The sequence below is a fragment of the Scomber japonicus genome, chromosome 24 (assembly GCF_027409825.1).
Source record: "Scomber japonicus isolate fScoJap1 chromosome 24, fScoJap1.pri, whole genome shotgun sequence".
Lineage (NCBI taxonomy): Eukaryota > Metazoa > Chordata > Actinopteri > Scombriformes > Scombridae > Scomber > Scomber japonicus.
Window position 1 is genome coordinate 14,335,178 of NC_070601.1, and position 13,029 is coordinate 14,348,206.

General features: G+C 43.0%; 1 protein-coding gene across 12 annotated transcripts in view; it reads left to right on the plus strand.

The window, feature by feature from the left end:
* Nucleotides 1–4,442: 4,442 nt before the first annotated feature.
* scn1lab (sodium channel, voltage-gated, type I like, alpha b) overlaps nucleotides 4,443–13,029 on the plus strand; it is a 29,737-nt gene continuing 21,150 nt past the window's right edge. For 7 of the 12 annotated variants that reach the window (XM_053314816.1, XM_053314817.1, XM_053314822.1 and 4 more), the window contains exons 1-7: nucleotides 4,443–4,703; nucleotides 6,081–6,199; nucleotides 6,500–6,589; nucleotides 7,971–8,099; nucleotides 9,101–9,192; nucleotides 11,223–11,477; nucleotides 12,303–12,366. In XM_053314816.1, coding sequence (XP_053170791.1) covers nucleotides 4,443–4,703; nucleotides 6,081–6,199; nucleotides 6,500–6,589; nucleotides 7,971–8,099; nucleotides 9,101–9,192; nucleotides 11,223–11,477; nucleotides 12,303–12,366 — 1,010 coding nt within the window. Of the gene's footprint in view, nucleotides 4,704–6,080; nucleotides 6,200–6,499; nucleotides 6,590–7,970; nucleotides 8,100–8,694; nucleotides 8,787–9,100; nucleotides 9,193–11,222; nucleotides 11,478–12,302; nucleotides 12,367–13,029 lie in introns of all 12 variants that reach the window. The other 5 variants (XM_053314815.1, XM_053314818.1, XM_053314820.1 and 2 more) reach the window with 2 other exon arrangements.

A 13,029-nucleotide genomic window follows, 5' to 3' on the forward strand; every position in this document is an offset into this window, starting at 1 on the left:
ACGTTTCAAAGACTCAAAATATCAAGATATCTCCTAGAAATGCTGCGTCCATGTGTAACACTGATGGCTGTGAACCGGATTGCTTGTGATTTTATAGACACTGTGATTCCTCTCAGTGCCAGGATACACACAGCGAGTGCAGAACTGTCGGCCGTCCCTACACGTTCTCAGTCTGTCATGTTATATCTGACTGCAGGGACGACAGCGCCGATCGCCGGGCTCAGAGGTGGGTGTGAATGTTGGGCCTACGGGGTTGATCAAGCTTCACAACCCCCCCCCCCCCTCCTCCCCCTCACCCATTCCTGGAGCTCATGCTAGACAAGCTGTCAGGTCAAACATCACAACATCGGGTCCTTGGGCAGTCTTTGGGACACAAGCAGATGTGTTTTATGAGACTCCCCTATGGGAGAAGCTAATTAATTCACAGTTTATGGCTGATGAATTCGTTGAAACACAATATTGGTCGGCTACTCTCGCTCTCTAATAATGGTGCTGATGTACGCGGTGCTTGGCTGACTGGACTTTATGACCTAAATTGCTGTAATCTCCTCTAATTTCTTCTGGTTTGGCTCTGGCGTCAAGAAATTCAGTTTGGTTTTCAAGTTTTCCAGTCAATAAGTGTTGGTTTAAGAGGTGGTTGTCCAATCAAAGACTTGATTTGGTTACAAAAATATAACTACAATTTTGACAGTCTTGACTCATGGTCCACTTACTCACCTTTTCCTGGGCTTTTGACCATATGCTGCAGTCTTCGTCAGCATTCTGAGCAGCATTTCTAGTTCATGTAAGCTTTAGAGTAACACTATTTAAAGGGATAGTGTGACATAATTAGTGAGCTTTTGACTTGTTGGTAGGAGGGTCGTGTTGCTTTTCCTCCTGTTAGCAGTCTTTATACTAAACTAAGCCAAACCAACTGCTGGCTGTTTGATTGAAAAGACAGACATTAGTGTGCTATTGATCTGCTATTTCCTATTTTTCTAAGAAATAAGGGCATCATATTAATTTATATGACATTGCATAATAATGTACATGCAGAAATCAAATAATTAAGTATGAATTTCCTCCATTTTCATTGACAGTGATGTCACACTGGTCACTTCCCAGCTGCTTTCAGACATGTGTAAAATGTGTGTGTATGATTTTTGTCAGTATTATGACATTGAGGCACAGTTAGACATGATACATAAAGTCTCACATTAGTAAAGCTTATTAAGATTATGCTTAAGTGTTACCCTGCTGCTTAGAGGATGACACTGAATTACACCATTTACTTGGGTTGCTCTCTATATAGGCGAGGGCTGAATGTCAAAACAGCTTAAAATGTTCCCTAGCTCTCCCCGTACCTTTTGAAATGGGAAGAGAATGAGGTTACAGCGGCTGTGACAGTCCCTGTTCCTCCATTTCTACTTGGGAAAGGAAGAGTAGCCGATGACTCAAGGAGACATCACTTTTGCGATTCTGCCAGAGGGGAGGTTCCTGTTTTCTGGGCCAGTACGGCGTCCCTCGAGTGAACGGGACCCACCTGAGACACTGTGGAGACGAGGAGGAACTGAGGACATGCTGATAATGGCCCACCAGGGTTTTATAGAAAGATTTTGTTTGTGTGCCTCCAACTATTTCCTATGGGAACATGATGGGCTTCTGGGTCTGAAGGGTGGGGTATCTCTTGTTGGTGCTGATTAGTGAAGAATTTGTTGCTGTTGAAGAGTAAGACAGCTGCCTTTTACACAAACCACAAACCTAATATTTGTCCGCCACTTTGTCATTCACGATGAAGAACCCAAAACACTTCCACTCGTGATTGTCCGCTCAGAACGACTCCACTTGCTATTGTCTTCCATTTTAACACAAATGAATATGAATTTATTTTACTGATAGATCAATAGGGCATGAAGCTAGCGATATTTTAGAGTACCACCTGCTGGATCATAAAGCAAACTACTTCAAATGGTCTGATAGAGATTGGTTTAAAGAGATTGCAGCCTGCATTTTGAATATGAACATGAAAGCAGCATTGTGGGAGCAGTTAATACAAGTTTATTTTCCTAATTTGAGGCGATTTTCCAATTAGTTTTGCAATTAAATGACATTTTATTTGGCAGCTTAACTTCCTCTAATCACTCTTTCCATGTTCAGTTGGTTTCCTGTCTGACTCTGTTGCTGCCGGCTATTTCTGTACCGCTATCAGCTGAAGGCGCGTCACCATGAGAGTCTCCCTATTTACTGCCTCTCTACAGCCCTTACCTGTGACCTTCAACTGCTTTGATTCAAATATTCTACCTAGAGGTCAGCAGGACACAGCACAATTTTTCTTTCTCCTCCAAGACATAGAGACATGAATATACCTTTTAGCAGACAGTGTTTGTTATTTTCAACGTGATCATTCTGATATGAATTCTTGTCATTACTTATAAAACAGGTGACTATTGTGTTATAAGGCAGTCAAATTGGTATTAGTCATTCTTAATGGAGTTAGTCAGTACAGAAAGAGAGCGGATGCTGTGAGGAGAGAGAACATTGTTGACTCATGTGCTTAGCTGATTGCGTTGAGTAAACCAGTCCAGGCCTGAAATCTTGGAGGGGCTGCAGAGACGACACCAGGGCTGCAGAGTGAAGAAGAGGATTGTATCGACGTTCTGTTCCAGTGATCATCATGGGGAATATGAGATCCTTAGTTTATGGGAATATGAGATCCTTAGTTTATAAGATAGATGAGATTGGAGTGTTGATCAGGACTCGATTGGGATACCATGAGAGCAGAATTTTGTCTTTCATAGAGACATGGCTTCACTTCCTGGACCCCAGTGCTGCTGTACCTGACTTCAGGACTATTCGGTCAGACAGGAACGTTCTACAGAGCAGTAAGAAGAAGAAGGAGGGAGGGATTGCACTGTATGAGAGTGAAAGGTGGTGCAATCCCAGATATGTTAATGTGAAGGAACGTTTCTGTGACCTGGACTTCATATGACTTTTATATTACTTGCTAGACCTCTTGTATGCAAATGCTGAGGATCTATTCAGGTTTTTTGTGGAGTGGTCTGTAAGATCTGCTTCTGAAGGTGGCCAAGACCAGAGATATGGTGATCGACTTCAGAAGGAACAGGACGACTATGAAGGCAGTGGAGCATATGGAGCAAATGCCTGTAAAGTCATGGTACAGAACAGACACAGACAACACAGAGCAGAACAGCTAGTTATTCAGACCATTAGGAGGAAAGCAACAAATGATACATCTATTATGGTGTAATTTATTCCCTGCACGCTGCTCACAGTAATCTCAGCCAGCAGCTCTTCTGATAGAGATGATGTACATGTAGGTTCAAATGATCTGCTTTTGATGTTAGGTTTATTCATTCCTAACTAATCCTAAACTAACACCAGGAAGAAGTAGTGTTAATAATAGCTACCACTAGAACTTGTGTGTGTGTGTGTGTGTGTGTGTTGATATGAGGCAGTTTCATTCATCCAGATTGTTTGCACTTTGTTGCAATTGTCAAACCTTGAAGACAGCCTTGTGAGAGTACAGAGGAGATTAACCTTCATGTTTAACATTAGTTAACCAGGTTTAATTATCTAAATTCTATTCAATTAAACTGTCCTTGGAGATGGGTTAGAAGCCTGCAGCCTGCTACCATTTAGGCTTCATTATGTTTTCATGAATATAATAGAAAATATGAAATGAAAGCCATTGTTCTGATAATCATTTCTTGTCCTGATAAACCCAGTTATACACCGTTCTTAACGTGTTCTTAGGTTTTTTGAGCACCCTCAGTCTATTTAATCTAGACGAGTGAAGCTGGCTGTTTAATCCAAGTGGTTAGGTGCTGTAGAAATCCAGGAAATTTGTCACAGGATCCCCCATAAAAGAAATGTTTCCTTCCCAAAGCAATAACTCTGTACAACACCTCACCTCTGTCTGAACTCTCAGAACTCTCATCTTTCACCAGTTTCTGTCTCAACCGAAACTTTGCTCTGTTTAACTCCTTCAAATAACAGGTGACAGATATCATACCAACGTTGTGGCTCTTGTCATGTTTGAATAAAGCTGATAGGAACAATATTTTAAGGAGATATTTTATTCATGGCTGTCATTTTTTTTCAGATTAGGAATAACAGGCACAACTCACCAGGTATTTACTATTTGGGAAATGAGTTACATAGCACTGACAACAGCTGGGCGTAGATGAAGCCAGGGTTGTTATAAAGCATGTCTGAAAAGGTCTCTAAAGGGAGAACACCATCTAAAAGACACACTTCTATATTCTTATACATGTCACATCTTGTTTTTCCAGGAGGTCATACTTACAGCTTGATCTTACAAGATGAGTTGACCATGACTCTTGACCCCTTTCCCCCCCTGACTCTCTCTCTCTCTTCTTCTCTCTGCAGCTCCCTGCCCCAGCTGAGCCCCTCGCTGCCCTCTGAAGGAGCAGGATGACAAGATGGCACAGCTGCTTGTACCGCCCGGACCTGACAGCTTCCGCCCCTTCGTCCCCGAGTCGCTGGCCGCCATCGAGAGGCGCATCGCCGAGGAGAAGGCCCGGAGACCACGGGTGGAGCGCCACAGCGACGATGATAACGGGCCCAAACCCAACAGCGATCTTGAGGCGGGGAAATCTCTGCCGTTCATCTATGGGGACACCCCTCCCCACCTGGTGTCCACTCCTCTGGAGGACATTGACCCCTTCTACAGCAATCAGAAGGTCTGTACATGAAAGGCAAACATCACAGTTAATGTAGATGGATACCTGTAACTCATGGCTTTAAAATAGATGAATAATAACTGTGTTTAAAGCATCATTACGTACACTGATTTAGCCTTCAATTATGGTATGACTCAGCATTGAAATCTAATGCATTGCAGGTCTTTACTTTCTAGTCCAAGCTTTTTACCCCTTAAAAGCTCAAAGTTAATTGCCGGATGCTCTCAACAAACTATTTTAAGGAAACACACGGGCAGATGTAGCAATTTCCTCCCACGTAAGACTATAAACTTCTGCTGAAGAGAGATAACAACACAATACATAAATGTCTTTCAGTGAGCGGATCAGTTTTTATTAAAGGGCAGACTAATCAACAGTCTTTTTAAAAATGCTATTCATGTGTTCAGACGTCTTTCTCTTGGATATTTCGACTAGCTTCACTGCGGGTTATTTCAGTCTCACAGCTTAGAAACCGAGGATCAAAGTGAAATTCGAACATTTGAAAACTGTACTGATTGATGGTGGAAAGTAATCAAGTAACTTTTCTTAAGCATAAGCATAATTATCAGGTATGTTTAATGCCTCTATATACAGTTTCTGCGCTTATACTTAAAGGAATAGTTCAACTTTTTTTTTTTTTTAATGGAAAGAGGTTGATACTACTCTCATGTCTGTATGCTAAATATGAAGCTGGCCAATAGCTGGACAGCTTAGCTTAGCATAATGACTGAGAACAGGGGGAGACATGCTACAGCTAGCTCTGTCCAGTAACATGTTCTCGTTTCATTTCATAAAAATGTGAAATTGTGATTTCACAGGACGTTCTGTTCTTGGTGAGCTAATGTTAGCTTTTGTTAGCTTTGGACTGAGCCAGGCTAGCTGTTTTCCCCTGTTTGTGGTCTTTCTAAGCTAATTGGTCACTGGCTCTAGCTTTATATTTAGCATACAGACTCTACAAACCATGAGAGTAGTATCATTCTCCGCCAGTAACTAAGAAAGCAAATAATATGTATTTCCCAAAATATCAAATATAGTTGCAACAGAATATTTTTACATTGTTGTATTGCTACTTTTACTGAACTCAAACAAATTGGCAACATTAGTGTTTGGTATTGCTGCAACATAATTGTGTTCAGCCAAGTCAGAGCCTTTTAAGTGTGGGCCAGCAGAGGTGCTAAGTGCTGATCTGAACTGCTGTGCCAGTTGAACTGTGTAGTGCCAACATGTCCTCCTGCCTGAGGTGGACTCATCCAGCTTCACACATGCACATGAGCTGTTGTTATTGTTCTGAATCTACATACTATATAGAATTGTAACATTGTCAAACTGTAATGTCTTGCACATGTAATATTCTGTTGTGTTCTCTCTCTCTTTCAGACCTTCATAGTATTGAATCGCGGGAAGGCAATCTTCCGTTTCAATGCCACTCCTGCCTTGTACATCTTAAGCCCCTTCAACCCTCTAAGGAGGGTAGCTATTAGAGTTTTAGTACACTCATATCCTTTCACAGTTCGCTATGGATGCAGCTTGAGTTGGATTATAGGGTTTATCAGACAAAAGAGGGATTTGAATGTGATGATGATGCAGACTCAATGTCATGATTGGCCTTAACATACATCAGGCTTTGTAGCAGCGGAGCCAGTTAAAATAAACCGTTTTTTGTCTCATAGCAATGATAGATGAAGGAATTTTAGTTTTGCTGTGATGTTTGGTTGTATCTACAGCTTATTAGAGTAGAGGGATAAATGCTAAAAAACCACAAATGTTCCATTGTGTTCCTTGACTTCTATCTCTACGATGTTCAGCATGTTGATCATGTTCACCATCCTGACCAACTGTGCTTTCATGACCCTCAGTAACCCCCCGGAATGGGCCAAGAATGTAGAGTAAGTTCTCCAGTCTTCTCTCTATCTGCAAACATGACAATTATTGATTTATGGATACACAGACATACAGTACATGTTGATAAATGGTTTGAACCTTATTGTGTCAAAAAGTCCCCCTCAAATCACCCAGAAATCCTACACACACACACACACACACACACACACACACATCAATGAAGAGAGACAGCATCAAAGTTTGATTGTCCCATCTGGGCTTCGTTATGATGTTAGTAAGCAGAACTTGCTTCATCGTCCTCTTTTTAGCAACGTGATGAGATTAAGGCGAGGTGATAGCAGCGGCCTGTAGTGGATCAAAACACCACTCTACAACTGGAAGAGTCAAAATACAGCCAAGCAGCATCCGCCTGCTGTCTGAAGAAACCATGAATATAAGCCTTCAATAAGCTTTGTTTTTGACATTACTAAATCACTCCCATGTTCATGTATTCACTAAATAGCTCATTTAATAGTGTCATTACCATCAGCTGTAGAGTCATGTGATTGTACTTGCCATTGACTTCTTGTTCCATTATGTAATATTTGAGGATATATTTACACACTCAGCATTCGAACACTAAATGTAGAGCACTACATAGTAAATAGGGAGTGATTTTGGACACAGAAAATCATAATCATTTCTCCTCATCATTGTTAACCCTAACCCTAACCATAACCTCCTTGAAAAACTGACACACTCCTCTGCCCTTATATATATGTACTGTACAGATATGTGTGATATTTGTGTTCTCTTCTATAAAAAAGGGTATAGTACCACCAACATACTAATGAATGGTATTTCTAGTAGTAGTAGCCAAATTAAAAATAAGTGGCATGCAGTGAATATGTTGCAGTGAAAACACTTAAGAGTTCAAAGGGTTAAAAGCAATAATTAATGTCAAATTTGATCCTAAAGACCACCTGGCTAGCTTTTGACAGTGCAGTGACAGGGAGGATATTGTGGATGTTGAGAAAAACCAACATATGATGATGATTATTATGTTATGAAAGAGTAAATAACCAGAGGTCTGAATATTTAGGTCTAAAATACTGCCAGTAGCAGTTATGGCCAAATAATCTACTATCTCAAAATTTAATTTTAGCCTCATATGAGTCCTCACCCCTAATAAAAATGGGTGCGGCAAAGCAACCTGAGCCACACAGATTCACTGTTTATCAAAGAGGATCAATGCACACTGCAGCAATTTATAGAGCTAACATAATAATACTGACTAATGAGATTTGAGGATGCAGAGATACAGGTAAGGTAAAGAATCGTGTACTGCACAGCATACAGAGACTCATGTCATTATTCTCTGTGTGTGTGTGTGTGTGTGTGTGTGTCTTACCCTCCCGCCTCTTCTCATCTCCTCTCGTTTCACAGGTACACATTCACAGGGATTTACACCTTCGAGTCCCTAATAAAGATCCTGGCCAGGGGCTTCTGCGTGGGAAAGTTCACTTTCCTCCGAGACCCATGGAACTGGCTGGATTTCAGTGTTATCCTCATGGCGTAAGTATTATGACAAGCACGGTTAGGATGAGAGTAACATGACCTGGCAACAGATTCAGAAGGCCCAGTGCTTTTAATGCTAATCAGCTCAGCAGCATATTAAGCCCCTCCAACGAACGTGAGAAAAAAAAAGAAGAGATAGAAGGAAGGAGGAGGACAGGAAAATCTGAAACTTATGTGTACATTTGTGAAAGCCACAAATGTCAACTGTAATGGATGTGAGCCCCCCCCCCCCAAAGCATGGAGTATCTCGTCCCACATTTGTCTCACGCTTCAGTGACTTCAGACAAATAAAGCCTTCAGCATTAGGTTACGCACTGTTTTTTTTTTTTTTGTTTGTAGTATTTTGCTTCTGTCTGTTGATGTGGAGGATTACTCACTGGGTCATGTAATACAATAAGACTGTAATCCTGTTTAGTCCAAGAGATTCCTGTAAATCACAATGCTTTTAAGAGAGCCAGTTTTTTTTTTTTATTCCTCAGATGTGTGTGTTTTTGTGCACGTTGTAATAGGGTTTTTCTTCCTGTGATGATGATGATGATGCTGATGCTGATGCTGCTGCTGCTGTGTAGTAACTGTGCATTTGATCCTGCAGGTATATAACAGAGTTTGTAAACCTAGGCAATGTTTCAGCTCTGCGAACGTTCAGAGTATTGCGAGCTTTGAAAACAATCTCGGTTATCCCAGGTAAGGCCGCCTGCGCCTGCTGCCAGCACTCCTGCCATTTGTCCTCTTGTGCGTGACCGTTTGCCGTTACCTCCTCTCCCCTTCCTCCTCCCCCTCCTCCTCCTCCTCCCTTCCCTTCCTCTTCCCCTTCCCACAACCCACCTTTTGTCTTTGTCACGCCATGTGTGTGGGTGCCTGATACGTGTGCGTGCGTATGTGTGCGTGTATCTCCCACCCCCTCCCTCCACCCCCAAAAATGCCCCCTCTACCCAACTCCTCCTACCCTTCTTCCCTCCCTCCCTCCCTTCCTCCTCCCTCCTCCCCTTCCCTTACAGATATGTCACAGAGTTTGTGGACCTGGGCAATGTCTCAGCACTGCGAACCTTCAGGGTTCTGCGAGCCCTGAAAACTATATCAGTCATCCCAGGTGAGAGAGCCATCAAGGCCCCCCGTAGGGTTAATGAAATGCTAACGGCTAACTGGCGTTTCGCTAACATCAAAGCACATCCACACGCCCCTCCCCCTTTCAGCTCATCTCACTTGTAGCTAAGCCTGACGACGCCCGACGCCGTCCCTCATGCTGCCTTCGTCCCAAGGCCAATAAAAGCTGGAATCTGGCTCCAATCTGCACAGATTGACAGGATTCTGAGCTTTTAGACACATCCTTTAAGGCAGAATTCTTTTTTTGGTTAAAATCTATTCTTGCCTTGGGAGCCTTACGAGTAGATTTTGCGCACCATTTCTTTTTTTTTTCCTTTCTGCATGAGACATTGCAAAAGCCGATTTTCTGGTGGCAAGCACTTGTGTGTGTAGGGTTTCCTCCTTACCTCGTTCTCCTGTGCATGTCCCGTTCAATGTTGTGTACTCTTTGGAGGAATGGTGTGTGTGTGTGTGTGTGTGTGTGGTGGTTGGGTAACAGCATTCTAAACAACATTATTCATGACACAAACTAACAAAAAAAAAGGTAATATGTAAACCATCTCAGGAACACTGTCATTGGCTTTGTGTATAAAGAGAATCATCTGAATCCAACACATATATAACTTATTCCAGCTGTCACTACTACACATGGAGATTAAACATTTTGGGCTCTGTTTTTGTGGCAATGCAAAGTCTTGGACAAGCAATGCTAACACATGTTGGTATTTTCCTGAACTTGAAATGCACTTTGTTCTTCAGTCACGTCAGTATTTCCATGCAGAGAACAGTGCACATGGTGGAAAGGTTGAAGGAGAGGTGCAACATGATTGAGAGCGGTGCTTTGGTGACAACTAGGTATTTAAATGTTGAGGATAGACATGAGAAGACCAGGTTGCATCTGACTCTAGTAAAGGAATAGTTAGACATTCTGGGGAAGTATTCTTATGTGCTTTTCTTGCCAAGAGTTTGATTAGATCAAGCATGTCCGAGCTGCTCTATAAAGGGCTGTGTGCTTGCAGGTTTTTGTTCCAACCAATCAAGAGCACACGATTGGACCAATTAACTGTCTAAGGACTGAGGTCAGCTGATTAAATGAGTGAAGTCTGGTGTTCTCCTGATTGGTTGGAATGAAATCGTGCAGCAACATGAACCTTTATGGAATAGTTTGGACATCTCTGGATTAGAAAATCAATAGTCTGTATGCTTCATAGCCAATAGATGATCAGCTTATTTTAACATATAGAATGGAAACAGCCAGAGCTAGAGTAGCTGTTTTCCTTGTCTTTCTACTAATCACCTGCTGGCTTTAGCTTCATATTTACCATTTAGAAACAATTCTCATCTAACCTGCGGCAAGAAAGCAAATAAGCATATTTCCAAGAATCAAGTATTCTTTTAATAAGTTCCATCAACAAGCATGAACTAGTTGTGACAAAAACCATGACAACCAGACACAATTGTAGTCGCCTGCCAAACAACTACATTCTTTTCTGACTTTGCTCTATTAAGCGCCCCCACAGCTGGATGAGAACAGTACGAGACCAGTATTGTGACTGGCTGAGACGCCCACAATACTGGTTAATCACCACAATCACCCTCCAATTTATATTCCACTTCACTCAGCCCTCTTTTGCGTTTAGTGTGCCATGCCTTTATGGATAAAGAACAGCATGTGTGCTTGGATCTGTCCTCAGTGACCTTACGCACATGAGCACAGTGCTTTGCAGTTGCACTAAAAAAAAGAGCTTGATAACCAGAAGACAACACAGGTTTATATCATATACATGTAATGTACATGGATATAAATATTAGAATATGAACACATGATTAGCAGTGATCTGTGAGTGTGGTTCCTGTATGACAGCCAAGGGTTCATACAGGAACTTCCCCTGGCTGCTCACTACTGTAAGCTCTTATTAGCAGCTTCTTCTCTACACAAGCTTGTGGCTGTAATTAGCAGGCAGTAATCATTCTGCGATGTCCTGCTCCCCCCCACCCCGCCCCAACCCCTCCAACCCTCCCAACCTCCCCTTTCAGGCTTGAAGACCATTGTCGGCGCTCTGATCCAGTCGGTGAAGAAGCTGTCGGACGTGATGATCCTCACCGTGTTCTGCCTCAGCGTGTTCGCCCTCATCGGCCTGCAGCTCTTCATGGGCAACCTGAGGCAGAAGTGCGTGCGCGTGCCGCCCAACGGCAGCGTGAGCGTCAACGACTCCATGGCCATGCTTTTCAACAGCAGCCTGCAGAACGACACGGAGAGCTTCAACTATACGGAGTTCATCAGCGACGAGAGTAAGCTGTTACACGTCTGCGAGGCACACACACACACGCGCGGGGTTAACCGAGGTCAAGTTAGTGTCCGGCCCAGACGGCCTGAGTCAGATAATGGCTACTTCATATGCAGAGTTGGGTCAGGGTGGTGTGGTAGTGAGAGAGGATGGAGGAGGGGAGGGGGGGGGACTGATGCCATGATAGAGAGTGACAGCAATGGCTTGGAGCAGGATGGGCGCTCTCTCTAACAAGGGCTGGTGGGAGAACGCGGCAAATGTGGCGGATAATCGCCACAACAATAAAACCCCTTCCACTTTCACCCTCCCCTCGCTACCCTTCATCATTCTCCCATCGCCCATCTGTGTGGCATGAGCAGCCCTGAAGTGCTAGAGGAGGAGGAGGAGGAGGAGGGGTGAGTCACTGTCCGCCAGCAGGATATGGAGAAGACGTGCACCAGCTTACATGACAAAGTGATGCCAGGAGAGAGCGAGGGAGAAGGAGATGTGAGATAGAGCTGATTAAAATTGCATAGATGTGGCACGGCCCTGCATTTTAATCACAGCGACGACTCTGATGCGATTGTGATTTTTTTGACAGTTAAGCGGTGAACGAGGAGACCAGACTATAAATGTGAAAAGAGATGACTAATGGGTGTTAAAACAAAAAATCCACCATCCACTCATCCACTATACTGTACAAGCACACACAATAACTGAAGAGAAACCCACTTGTTCTTTAGTTCCCTCCATCAATCTTTAATGTTTCATATTCACCACCGCTCTCCTGTGAAGTGGGTTCGACTGACCGTCCCTCTGTCTCCTCCCTCCTCTCCTCTCTCTCCTCTAGATAATTACTATTCCCTCCCTGGCCGTAGGGATGCTCTGCTCTGTGGGAATGGCAGCGGCGCCGGGTAAGACTTGACATGTTTTATTTATACGGCCAATTAGGTACACCACAAAGCTCAGCACAGACAATTAGTGTCGACGCTCCAGCACCACGCTGAAGCATCATGGGAATCTAAAACTGCTGGTTAACTATGGCTGTGCTTCAAGTTGTGTGTTCAGGCAAACATTGGAAACTTATTCCTTTTTGCTTTTGAGGGAATCTGTTGATTAAAGGAAAGGTTCACTTTTTTTCCCCCTAAAACAATAGTCACATACTTTAGTTATAATTTCCTGTTTCCATGCCTTTGATTGGACAGCACTACTTATGTTTTTCTTATGTTTTAATGAAGTAACCTCCATTCATATCAAAGTAGCTGTTACCAAAACATTAGGGGGAAGCTTTTTTATTAACTAGGTCAACTCAGTTCAGCTGTATAAAAAGCATAAATGCCATTCACCATTAGCAGATATAACTGTTGGTATTAACATGATGTTTGGAGAAGAGGGGGTTGACAAGTGTTGATATTCAGCCCTAGCAGCAGTGTAGGCCTGTGACATCATCTACCTAATTGATGCACATGAGTGATCAGCTGCATACCTGGTATCTATTAACCTCCTCCACCTGCTCCTGATGATGGAGCTGAGGTCAAACTGAGGCTTGAAACTGACACAGTGCAGCTCTTTTCAGA